Source organism: Atractosteus spatula, chromosome 3, assembly GCF_055471065.1.
Source record: "Atractosteus spatula isolate fAtrSpa1 chromosome 3, fAtrSpa1.hap1, whole genome shotgun sequence".
NCBI lineage: Eukaryota > Metazoa > Chordata > Actinopteri > Semionotiformes > Lepisosteidae > Atractosteus > Atractosteus spatula.
In genome coordinates this window covers 70,910,147-70,922,393 of record NC_142708.1, presented here as the reverse complement: position 1 = coordinate 70,922,393, position 12,247 = coordinate 70,910,147, and the positions used below count along the sequence as shown (strand labels likewise).

Sequence of the window (12,247 nt, the reverse complement as noted above, 5' to 3'; positions counted from 1 at the left end):
CAGCCTGTTACCTTTGCATACTGCGATTCTCATCGCCACACTACAGAGAGTTATTATTTTGACTACTATCCACAGATTTGTTAAAAATACGGTATAAAGTTGAGCTGGTAAAACCCGAAAAGGCTCAGACTGCTGTGCAGTGGGAGTCTGAATGTTAAAAAGCAATGCTTACATGCAGTTCCTGGCTGCCAGGTCCCTGTGGATGAAGTTTTTGCTGCTGAGATACTCCATTCCCCGAGCGATGTCCGTCATGAACTTCACAAGCATCTGAGAGGGCAAGTACTGAGAGAGGGAAAGTTGAGAGTTAGGCGCACCCACACTTTTCTCCAGCAGAGGGCAGCCTATCCTCACTCCCTTTCTGCTTAATAGCAAAGTATGGTATATATGGTACAGCTGAGCAGTGCAGTATGGTATAGTACTGGGTACTGACCAAAAGGCTCAACACAAAAATAAAATAAGAAAGGGTACTGACCACAGGGCAGTCCCCCAGTCGGGAGTACAGCAGGTAGCTGTGCAGGTCTCCGTGCTTCATGAAGGGCAGGATGACCACAGGGGAGGGGTAGCCTTCACTCTCCACAGTCTGCAGACACACCCCTGTGCAGAGAGGTGGGGTTGAGGTTGGGAAAAGCCCAATTGAAGCCATCACACTGAAGCAGAGTCCGAGACACATAGGACACATAGGATGGGAAAGGCACGTACACAACTCTTTCACGCACACTCACACAGTCCCTCCCTCCCTGCCCGGCCGTCTCTCACCGATCAGCCTCATGACGTTGGGATGGTCGAACTCCTTCATGCAGGCCGCCTCTCGCAGGAAGTCCTCCATCTCGCTGCGGGTGCAGATCGCGACTAGGAGACAGAAAGTGGCAGAGGAGAAGGGGGACATAGGGGATGAATAGATATTGTACAAAAGCCTGTGCAGGAACACAACATGCAGAAAAGAGACAAATGGAGGGAGAAAAGGAGAGAAAGAGAGGGACGAGCACAGATACTCACTCTTCATAGTCTTGACAGCGACTTTGAGCACAAATTCCTCCTGAGACAGTAAGCCCTCCATCACTGACCCAAATTCCCCTGGGGAAAGAAAGAGCAATGCTAATCACCCGCCTGATAATATTATTAATAGTAATAAATACCCACCTTGAGCATAATAACCATTATCTTAGTAATGAAACTAGCAGGGTGAAAATAATGTTAAGTCTGTAATATTAAGGATGGAGAAAGAGACTGAATGAGAGGTGTATTATTCTCTTTCTGTATAATTTATTATTGGGTTGTTGTAAAGAGGTAAGGGGATAGAGAGAGAAGAATATAGTGCCTTACCCTTCTTAGGGTCAATTTATTATACAGGCAGCAATGGGGAGATCAAGGTGTGGAGGGAGAGGAATTGAGAGAAGAGATAGAGAGAGGGATGGGAAGAGGTGTACAGAGCACCTACCCTCCCCCAGTGTCTTGCCCAGGGTCAGTTTGTGGCGATCCACCATCACATCCTGCAGCTTCTGTTTTAGCTCGTCACTGATCCCCAGGCTGTTCACTGAGAGCAGACAGACCAAGTCAGGACATATATACACAGAGTCAGGGCAGACAGAGTCAGAACAGACATACACAGAGTCAGGGCAGACAGAGTCAGGACAGACATACACAGAGTCAGGGCAGACAGAGTCAGAACAGACATACACAGAGTCAGGGCAGACAGAGTCAGAACAGACATACACAGAGTCAGGGCAGACAGAGTCAGGGCAGACATACACAGAGTCAGGGCAGACAGAGTCAGGGCAGATATACACAGAGTCAGGGCAGACAGAGTCAGAACAGACATACACAGAGTCAGGGCAGACATACACAGAGTCAGGGCAGACGGAATCAGGACAGACAGAGTCAGGACAGACATACACAGAGTCAGGGCAGACAGAGTCAGGACAGACATACACAGAGTCAGGACAGACAGACCAAGTCAGAACAGGTATACACAGAGTCAGGACATACATACACAGAGTCAGAGCAGACAGAGTCAGGACAGACAGACAGCCAGGACAGACATACACAGAGTCAGGGCAGACAGTCAGTCAGGACAGACATACACAGAGTCAGGACAGACAGAGTCAGGACAGACACCGCTGTGGCAGTAAGGAGCCACACTTTCCCTATGTCTGCCAGGGCTGTGGTGCTGTGTGGGACTGTAGCTCCCATCTTTACCTTCAGTATCCTGTACTCCCCCTCTCTTCTCATCTCATTCCTTTTAATCCGAACTGCCTTCCTCCTGCTCCTGCTTCTTACTCCCTCCCTACCACACACCCATTCCCCCCATCCCTCCCCCCCTTGCGTCTCCCTGTGTCCTTCATCTTTCAGAATTTCGTGTTGGAACAGGTGTCCTGGTTTTCCAGGAAGGCTTGGGCAATAGCAATGACCTAACCTGCCCGTCTCTGCTTGAAATACGACACTGGTGGCTCCAGACGGGTGTGTCTTGTGCATGTGCTGGTCAAGTAGGGCTAATCAATTCATTCAGAGGAGGAACAATAATGGCTATTGCAGTGTCTACAGAAGTGTCTCCAGGGTTAAGTAGAAATTCCCATATCGATTATCTATTAGCAACCAATTGACCAAGATGGGCTAAATGACCTTGTGACATTCATTCACTTAAAATTTCCAAAGTTTTATCAAAATCCATCAACCATGGAATTACCCAGGCTTAAAGGAATGTTCCACATAAACAAGTTAAAGGGAACTGGATATGTTTAATTACCCCTGAAGACACTCTAAGAATACAGTAAGTATCAGGTGTCTAGATACATCCATGTTCCCAGAAAGATATTGGTACTCTGGAATTGTCTTGAAGAAGCAAGATTAGATCCCAGGTGTAAGATATTCCACACAAACAGGTTAACAGAATTGAATCACTTTAATCATGAATAGAGAGGAGTACCAGAGGACTTGGTCAAGTTATTCAAAATTCTGAAAAAGGTATTGACAAAGTTAATATCCAGAAAGCTTCTTCAGGATCAACTGTGAAACATGAGACACATTAAATTGGATAAAAGTGAATAGAAGAATGAGCAGGAGATGGTTCTTTACACAGAGGATCTAGGACTGTGATTTGCATAGGATTTTTTCAGAAGAAGCTGGGAGAAATCCTGCAGTTGATTAAATGTTAAAACAGCAGAAGTTTCTGAAATGTTTTTGTTGTTAGTAAATAATATTCCGGACACTTCTATTTCTGTACATAGAGACCTTGGCGACTGTGGTGCGTTAATTGAATAATTGAATAATTGGCGAAGGGGTGAGAGTCACATTCTCACGTGGGAATAATAGAAATTTGTTTGGTATTTTAAGGGGCTCATGCGGGTAGTTGGTATTGAGTTGTGCAGTGTAGGTTTTGGTTTGAAGTGGTAATAGTTAAATTCTTCTTGTACAGTAGCAATGTTTCCCATATGCTCAGGGCTTGCGAGCCACCTGAGGGGAGGTAGGCCTGTGGCAGGTGGGTGATGGGACCCAGTCCTCCAGCACAGGCAGAGTGGCAGCGAAGCAGGAGTAGCTCCTTTCATGGACTGGATGTGGTGTGAGAACTCTACATGCCAATGGACCTGTTGGATTCTGCCATCCATGCTCTCCTGCTTAAAGGGGGTCTTGTAGTGAGATCAGGATATCCCATACCCTGCTTGGGAATGAAAGGTTGTTGGAAGTCCCCATCCCAGGGAAGAAAAAGAACAAGAAAACCGGAAGTCTGGGATGGGGATGAATTGAATTTAACTGACAGTGAAGACCCAATCAAGGAGTGTTATGAGCTCAACTGAGTAAAAGTTCCAAAAAGATTGGGTAGGCCAACTGCTCAAGCGTCCATGTGCTCCAGCTGCCAGAGCCATGCAAGAGAACTTCAGCAGCTGTTAACTAGGGTATGAAACTTGCAGATGAAAGATCACCAGGATGCTATACAGGACTTGCTACAGTCTGAAAGGTTAGAGAGCCAGCAAGGCACAGAGTTGAAAAGACTGCCAGGAATAGACAGTTGCGCTCTAAGCTGAAGAGCCAGCGGTCCTGCAGGTTACTGACCAGGAGAAGAAGAACACACCAGAAACAGTCAAAAAGGAGCTTGAGAAGTTGCAGCAGTGGCCCTACACTCCAGGGGGTATTGGAAAGCCTGTAGTGTGAATGTAGTGTGAAAGACCTAAAGTTTATTTTCCCTTGATTGTCCTGAGCATGAAAGGGGAACACTGGCAGCTGGGTTTCAGACGAGAATTAGAGCTTCTCAGCCAGACTACCACAGACTCTCAAGGTCTGAAGTTAAAATGGGCAAGAGGGGCTGCTGGGAGGCTCATGTGGCCCAACAGCCCTTGATGTGCCATGTCCAGAATATATTACTACTCTTAAAAACCCTGCAAGAATGAAGAGCTAGCACACTCCTTGGGTAGCCCAGAATCCACTGGAAACCCGATGGAAGCCTATTTGGAGAAGCCTTTTATGGTGTTTTTAAGGGTTATGGTGCTTTTATGGCCTTTTAAAGGGTTTTATGGTGATAGATAGAATTGGGTTGTGTAGAGTAGGTTTGCTTATGTGTATTGTGAAGATCTTTGCTTGAATAGAAACTGCAAGGATATCTTTCCATTGGGACTCTTAATGTGTTGAGGCTTGGCTGAGTGGTAGGTCTGTTGCAGTCATAATGTAATCCTACAATGTAGAAGTCACTGATCCAGTCTAGGTTACGGTATTGGTTCACTGTAAGATGGATTCCCTCAGCAGTTGATTACACTGGCAGAATAGTGGGCAAGTAATCTATAGGGAGTTTGCCATTCCTGAAGACAGGACCCTTCTGTGGCTGGGGTACAGGTGCGCTCACAGTATTGTGAGCTTTGTCACTGAAAGCTGCCTCTGATGGTCATGGGTCTCCTGTGTATGTGTGTGTTTTGGGGGAGGGTTCACAAGTTCAAGCACGTAGTCTTGACAGTGTAATAGAAGACATGTGTGTCTTGTCATCCCTCTCCTGGACAAGATGAGGGTGTTTAAGATGACAAAGGCAAGGAAGCCATTTGGCGAGTTCAGCTTATTTACTTGCTACCAACAGCCAATGGGGATTGGATCCAGCTGTTTCCTCAAGCATCACTCCACTTCCATTTCTAGGAAGGTCTAGAACAAAACTTTAATCTTTTCTATGTAAAGAAGCATCTCCTGTTTGATCCTTAATTTTGATTTCTGCACTTGATTTTCAGTAGCACGTGATGGCATCAAACCCACGGGATTCAAAATTGTGTGAAAGCGCGTAAAGAAAAAGAACAGCTGGCGTGAATGTCTTAAACAAACTGAATACTTCTTTCCAGATCCCTCTTCCCAAGGGATTTGGCAGCTTGTCCTTTGGCAGGTTCAAGAGTGCCGTTTATCTGATAAGAGAGTATTTTCCAAGACTGGCTGGATTGGTGCCCATCCATCTGCCTGTTGTGTCTGGGCTGCAGCAGATTCACTGATTAGAAGAGAAAGCTAGAGCCCCATTGAATGTGGTGTTGTTAATTTCACTGATCTGTTTACTCAGATGACAAAAACCGCGGGTACCAGACAGGCGCTAATGCTGCAGTCTTGCAGACACGAGTTTTTGTGTGGAATTCAGACTGTGTATTCCTGCCACCTTGCTCATGGTGACAATCCGAAACAGCCGTTTAGTGTTCATATGGAAGAGAGGATCCGCGCACAGGTACGTGAACAGGCTGTGCCATGAGCTCTGGCAATGTGAAGATGCTTTAGCTATCACCAAGGAGCAGCAGGGCCTGATAGAGCTCTTTTCTGTTTAACGCCTTTTTTATATATATATAAAAATACTAGGCAACTCTACTGGAGGACCTCTGCAACCGGCAAAACGTGGGAGAGAATGTAGGCATGTGTTCCATGAAACTGAACGACCCCCTTTTTCCTAGTACTTGAACTTATGTGGAGTAAAGGCTTGAGGGACTGAAGTTCAGCTGTTTTAGTAAAAATCTTCAGTCTTAATATTTGTCCAGTGAACATACTGTAACGCTACACGGTTCACGTGGGCGCCCTCGCCTGCTGCCGCATCAGGTCAGCCCCCCACCGTTGGGGACTCGAACCTAGGCCTCCGGCGTCACTCAACAGGGACCCAGCCTGTTGAGCTAAAGAGAGATCTCCCTTCAGCCCAGTGGCTGCGGTCCCTGCTATCCACAGGGAAGGGCGGTGACGTCACCGCACTGGTACGTCAGCTCTCGCAAGCGATGGAGGCTGTATCCGTTACAATACGATATAGAGTCATTGGAGTACAGAGGGACAAATTCCCAGCATTTGTTTCCGATCCTTATTTTTTTGGCAAGGAGCTGCCATACTCCTATTAGGAGCAGTAAGAACAGGTTTCTCTTATCAGCAGTTTTAAAGACTGACTCTTAAACAACTTCAGGAACCTAACCTTTCTCAGGCTTCCTTAAAATAAAAGGATTTTATTGTTCGGTCAGGCATGATCATGATAATACGACCACCCGGTTAAAGAAAAAAAGATTTTTACAAACTGCTGTTAATTATACAGACAGTTGCTCAAAACTGCCGCAAAATGATGATGTTTGCAATCCAAACATTTTTGCAATCCAAGTGGTATTGGTAAACTATAAACATTGCACAACGTGTAACATGAGATTTCAAAAACACTCCTGCAGCACTTAGAATATTCATATTCTCAACTTGGCATCTATGATGACTAGTAAGCCACTGAACCAGCGGACAACTTGAAACTGCATTAAAATTCAGGTCAGGAGGCACTTTACACAAAGGCTTGTGGGAGTCTGGAACAAGCTGCCCAATGATGCTGGTGAAGCTGATACTCAGGCTTTCAAGAGTATGGTTAGTAGGAGATTCCCAGATAATTTAGCAACTAAACAAGCTAGACGTTTTGTTTGCAACCTCTTATCTATGTTGGATGCGGAGCGCTTCCCCCATTTGGTATTCAGAATACTGCTGCCCAAAACTTGCACAGAGGCACTTAAGTTAACTGGTCTTTTCAAGCAATTGTATGGTGAGCACTCTGCATCGTGGAACAAGGATCTGATCCACATACAAATGGGACAGTGAGGAATACAGTGCTCGTACACATCACACATCAGGGTGCTTACCTCAGCGGTGTCCAGAGTGTGCGGGCGAAACATGAAGTGTGATCACTCTCAGCCAAAGAACTGGCCTCTGGCGTCTGTGTTCCCCATGGCCCTGTTTGTACGTGGGCCAGGTTTCATTGCTTAGCTGTGCGCTCAGCTGTTCAGACACTGTACTCGGAACACTCTCTGTTTAACAGCATTACAACCTGAACCCTTCCTGCATGTGAAGAATGGGATGTTGAGCTACTGTGCAACGTCTCAGGTGCATGTGTGGGCTGAATTAGAGTGGCCATGAAGCCAAGGACGGACTCACGTGTGGCCTCTGTGGTGCGGCGACTGTAGGACCTCCGGGCTCGGTATCGCACTACCAGCTCTCCGCTCTCCATCATGGGCTCAAACGCTTCCCTGCATTGTGGGGAATAGAGCGTCAGGGGAGACACACACACACAGAGACACACACAGAGACACAGACACACAGACACACACAGCATCTTCACAAAACAAGACACGTTTCTACACAACAGCACGCAAATGCTACAGGCATCACATGCTTCAGGGCTTGAGAGAACAAGTCCAGCTGCACACGCACATATCCCCCAACATGCTAAGCGCACCCAGGCCACTAGACATGGTCCAAACATGTTCATGCCCAGCATGTTCCCAACGGCAACTCCCATCCAGCCCTCACCCGAAGCGGGTCTCTTTCCGGCGGAGGCGGGCCACATAGAGGGCGATCAGGATGGCCAGGGCAATCGCCACCGAGATGGCCATGACCACATACCACCAGTGCCATGAGAACTCTGCAGTAGAGGAGTCTGAAAGGCACAAGGGGAGGAGGGGTTAGCTGAAAACCCATAGTGCATGGAGAGAGAGAGGTTCACGTACTGCTCTCGCGGCTAACCCAGACCATATACTGTACCTACTCGCCTCTGGCAGCTCATGCGAGATGTACAACTTTCTCACAACTTCATTGCTGACCTGCTGCCAACATTTATCTAGCCACGAACCACACCGGAGCAGGCACCCTGTTTCCCTCCTCACCTCACTTCACTCTCAGCAGGACTGCTCACATTCCTTCTCCCAGCTGATGATGATTGTCTAAAACAAACTTTAGCATCCCAGTCTCAGAGGCCTGGTTTACCTTTTCTGACCTTATTCTCCAAGACTGCCCTTCTGTCTGCAGCTATTAAGACACAGGGAGATCCTTCTGTTGAGTCACTGTGCAGCTTAGACCTTCACACTTTAGTCTGCGACAAGATACAGCACTACTTTGCCAAACACCCCAGGTGCCAACTACTCCAGGTGCCAACAATTCCCCATCAGTTTTAATCCAGCCATTCAACCTTGCTCCTTGACTGTGCAGGTCTTCCATCTGGCAAACCTGCATCTCTCAGAACCAGGGCCATATCCTGGGCCTGTGACACACCTCAGTATAGCCTCCACTGTATCTTCCTCAAGATTCTGTAGCCTCGTGAGTCCTATAGGCCTGTTAGCCAGCCTAATCAATTCCTAGCAAGAGTTCTTTGCTAGGGTTCTCATTCTTTCTATACTTTTTTATGGGAGTCAAGATGCAGATTGAATCCTTTTCACTATCAACTGAATTTATAAGCCTCCTAATTACCTTCGGAAGAGTGGTTAACTTCATCGAGAGCCTGTCCTTACAGCTCTTTTTCTTCATGTGTAATTCCACTGAACTGGCTTTATTACAGAGTGAGACTGAGAGGTCACTGCAGGGCTTGGGGGATGACACAAGGAGAAAAGGGAAGAGCTCATTCTGAGCGAGAGGTTACTGTAGAGTGAGAGGGGTTAATGAAGGGAAGACGATACTGTAGAGAGAGAGGCATTAATAGAGAGAGATTACTGTAGAGTTAGAGGGGTTAATACAAAGAAAGGTTAATGAAGAGTTAAACAGTTAATACAATACCTTTTTAATAGAAATACAACAGACAGACCGTTTCATAGAACAGAAGTGATAAGTATAAAGAAAATAAATGTAGTCTCAAGTCTCAATACACCGAAAGAGAGCTTGTAAAGTGTGCAGGGTTAAAGGATAGACTTGGAGTAGTTTGTGCAGCTTCTGTAAAGTGCGTGTTATTACGATGATCTCAGCTGTCCAGATGTGTTTTGTCAAGTGTGTCACACTGGGCGGGGTGGCAACACTAAAGTCTCCTATTCTCTCTCTCTCTGACTCATTGCATGCAGCTCTTAAAACACATGGAAGCTGTTCTGGGCTCTGGCACGCAGCCCTGCGGTTGTACGATGTGCTTTAAACAAGCCTGCGATGCATACCGAGTCCGAGACCCAGCACGGCTGTCAGTGTATCCCTGTACCCGGCAGGGCAGGGGGCAGACCAGCCGCCCTTCTTGTGGGGAATGAGCCCTCTGCAAGGGCCAGGGGACACAGAGCAGCCAATCAGACGTGAAAAACCACAACACCAGGTCACGACCCATGCAAACGTGGGGAGACATGCAAACTCCCCCGAGACAGGTTCGGCCTGCCTGGTTCTTTCTTCCCCATTCTTTTCTATATCCTCCTATTCTTTCTTCCTCGACTTGTCTCTTTGCTCTTTTCTTGCTTCTGACTGTTTCATTATTTTGCTTTAAATTTGTGGAGGGGTGTCAGAACAGCTGCCGTTTACAGCCGTAAGATTTACCACGTCAGCATGTCAAGTGTGCAAGTTATATACACTGCTGTGTGAAGGGCTTTAGACACCTTAGACACAGAGTTACAAGAGTCAGGAGTTACAATACGTGTGTTATGAGCACAACAACTTACTCAAAGCCTCCACTAGAGTTTTCTACCATTGTTGCAAACAATGACTGCTGTTTATATGGCCTAGTTTGAGTGAGAAGAAGTTTGTTATTTAATTTCTGCAGGCCTGCAGTAATTAGTGTAGTAGTGTAGTAGTTTCAGCGGACCTGCCACTGTATTTATGTATTTAGGGTGATATGTGGTGAATAATTAGAAAATTGGTAAAGGACCGAGAGTTACTTTTTTACAAACCTAGCCTGAGTTTGGTATATACTGTAACGAGACTCAGGGTGATAGTTGCAATAGGTATATTGTGAAGAAAACTACTAGAATAAAATCTCTTTTCCCATGGGAGTGCTCAGGCCTCATGAGCCACCCGCGGAGAGGCAGGCCTGTTGTATTTAGAGACTTTTGTGGGATTGCTCCCAGGAATTTATTTCTTAAGAAGCACAGGGGGAAAAAAGGCATCTCATCCCTAAACATGTTTGAATTTTTGTTGTTCTGAAACGAGCTGCCAGTCGGGGAAAGGGACCTTGACCAACAAGATATGCTCATGCAGCTCAGATCTGTGCAAGTGGATCTGAACATGTCCAAGGGTGAAGGGCCCCAGCCCTGCAGCAAAGGCTGAGTGGCAGTGCGTCGGGAGTGGCCAGGAAGCGGCTCCTTTCATGGACTGAGCTTGGCCCTGATACCCTGGCAGTGGAGCTTAAGGTGTGGCGACCCCACTCGCCACCGTAGAGAGTTGAGAGGGACCTGGACTGGTGTACTGGCAGCTCATACCCGCTGCACTCCAAAATGTCTATTTCTAGAGGAGCCTGTGCCAAGACCAGGGTAGCCTGCTCAGGAGTGGCTGAGGCAATGCCAGGAGTCTGGCAACAAAAAGGATAGGAAGGGCCCGGATAAGCAAAACAGTCTCCAACCGACAGCGGAGAAGTACAGGAGGAGTCCAACCAAACCTGGTGCTATGAGAATGGAAGACATTTGGAGGGAGTACCAGAAGCAGGAGCTGGCTGCTAAGGAGCAGCACAGTCCATGTGACCAGGGGGCACGACTGCACAAGCCACCATGTGCTCAAGTGGCCAGACCCAAGCAAGTGAGCTCGAGCAGTGATTTAACAGGGTATGCATCTTGAAGGTTAAGGCTAGAAATCTCTACGGGGTCTCCTATAGTCTGCAAGAACACCCCTTTGGGAACATCAAACTGGAGACTAGGGTGCAGGTTAGGAAAGAAGCAGAGATACAGGCCATGATAGAGAACAGGCAAGGTGCAGAGCTGAAAGAAGTGTGCCAGGAATAGTTGCCCTCTGAGCTGATGAAGCGTGAGGTCTTGCAGAACAGGAGAGGAAGAATCTGAAGTCCAAGCTCATTCCAGAAACCCCTAAAAGAGGTGTGTGATGAGTTGAAGGCACAGCAATGCCACTCCAGTCTCCAGGAGGAACTGGATAGCCTGCAGCAAGAATCTACACAGCTGTCGTGTGAGCTGAGGGAAGAGGAGGCTCTACTGGTTAATGAATCATCGAGGAAGAGTCTGGAGTCCAAAATGATGATCTCTGAGAAGCAAATCAGCCAGCTGCTGAGTGTGAAGGCTCACGGCTAAACCAATGGAAGGAGATGGGCTGTGTCCCCAGCCTCCAGACCAAGCTGCAATAAGCTGCGCAGGAGCTGTCTACACACTGAAATCTGCTCCAGGATAGTTAGCGCAGAAGTGAAGGACTGGGGCGGGTGCAGGTGACCATTCTGCAAGCCCAACTAGAAAAGGCACTTGCTGAGAAATTGGTTGGAGGAGGGGCTTCTCTCTACTTGAAGCCCTGTGATGGCTGGGGAAGTTGGAGAGATACTCCATCTGAGAGAGGAAACTGAACCACAGGAGATCACCTTGTGAAGAACACGGGGAAGCTCAACTCAGGAGGCTGTGCAGGAGGTCACAGCACTGACCCAGTGGCAGACTGGAATGAGGGAAACCCTGTGGCTGCTTCTCCCTCAGCTGCCCTGGACACAGAAGGGGAACACTGGCTGCACAAGCTTTTGTCAGCTGGACAGTCATGGAGACTCTAGGCCTGAGGGAGAATAGGTGCAGGAGGCTCAAACAGCATCACAGCCGGAGCGTGAGCAGTATCGAACGGCCCTTACCGAGAGAAAAGGTTTGGCAGAAGATCTTTGGGTATAACGTACATCTCAAGCAGCCCCAAATCACCTGAACCCCGAGTGATACCAGCTGAAGGGGTTCCCTGCCTCTGATGGAGGAGGAGAACCTCCATGAAAGCTAAGGGAGGTCAACAGGTGGACGACAGGCTGCCAGTCACATCAGTCAGTCTTTAAATCTGTGATCAGAGGGGCTCCCGGTAAACGGAATGGTGCTGCTATGCAAACAAGGAAAACCATCAAGTGAAAGGAGCCACACAATGCAAAATAAGATTTGATTTG

General features: G+C 47.5%; 1 protein-coding gene across 1 annotated transcript in view; it reads right to left on the bottom strand.

The window, feature by feature from the left end:
• Positions 1-12,247, bottom strand: part of axl (AXL receptor tyrosine kinase) — a 43,012-nt gene that overhangs the window by 3,962 nt on the left and 26,803 nt on the right. The window contains exons 11-17 of the mRNA XM_088912044.1: positions 7,762-7,888; positions 7,387-7,478; positions 1,439-1,534; positions 997-1,074; positions 757-849; positions 473-594; positions 173-282 (exon numbers count right to left, since the gene is read on the bottom strand). Of these exons, the coding sequence (XP_088768170.1) occupies positions 173-282; positions 473-594; positions 757-849; positions 997-1,074; positions 1,439-1,534; positions 7,387-7,478; positions 7,762-7,888 (718 nt within the window). The remainder of the gene's footprint in view (positions 1-172; positions 283-472; positions 595-756; positions 850-996; positions 1,075-1,438; positions 1,535-7,386; positions 7,479-7,761; positions 7,889-12,247) is intronic.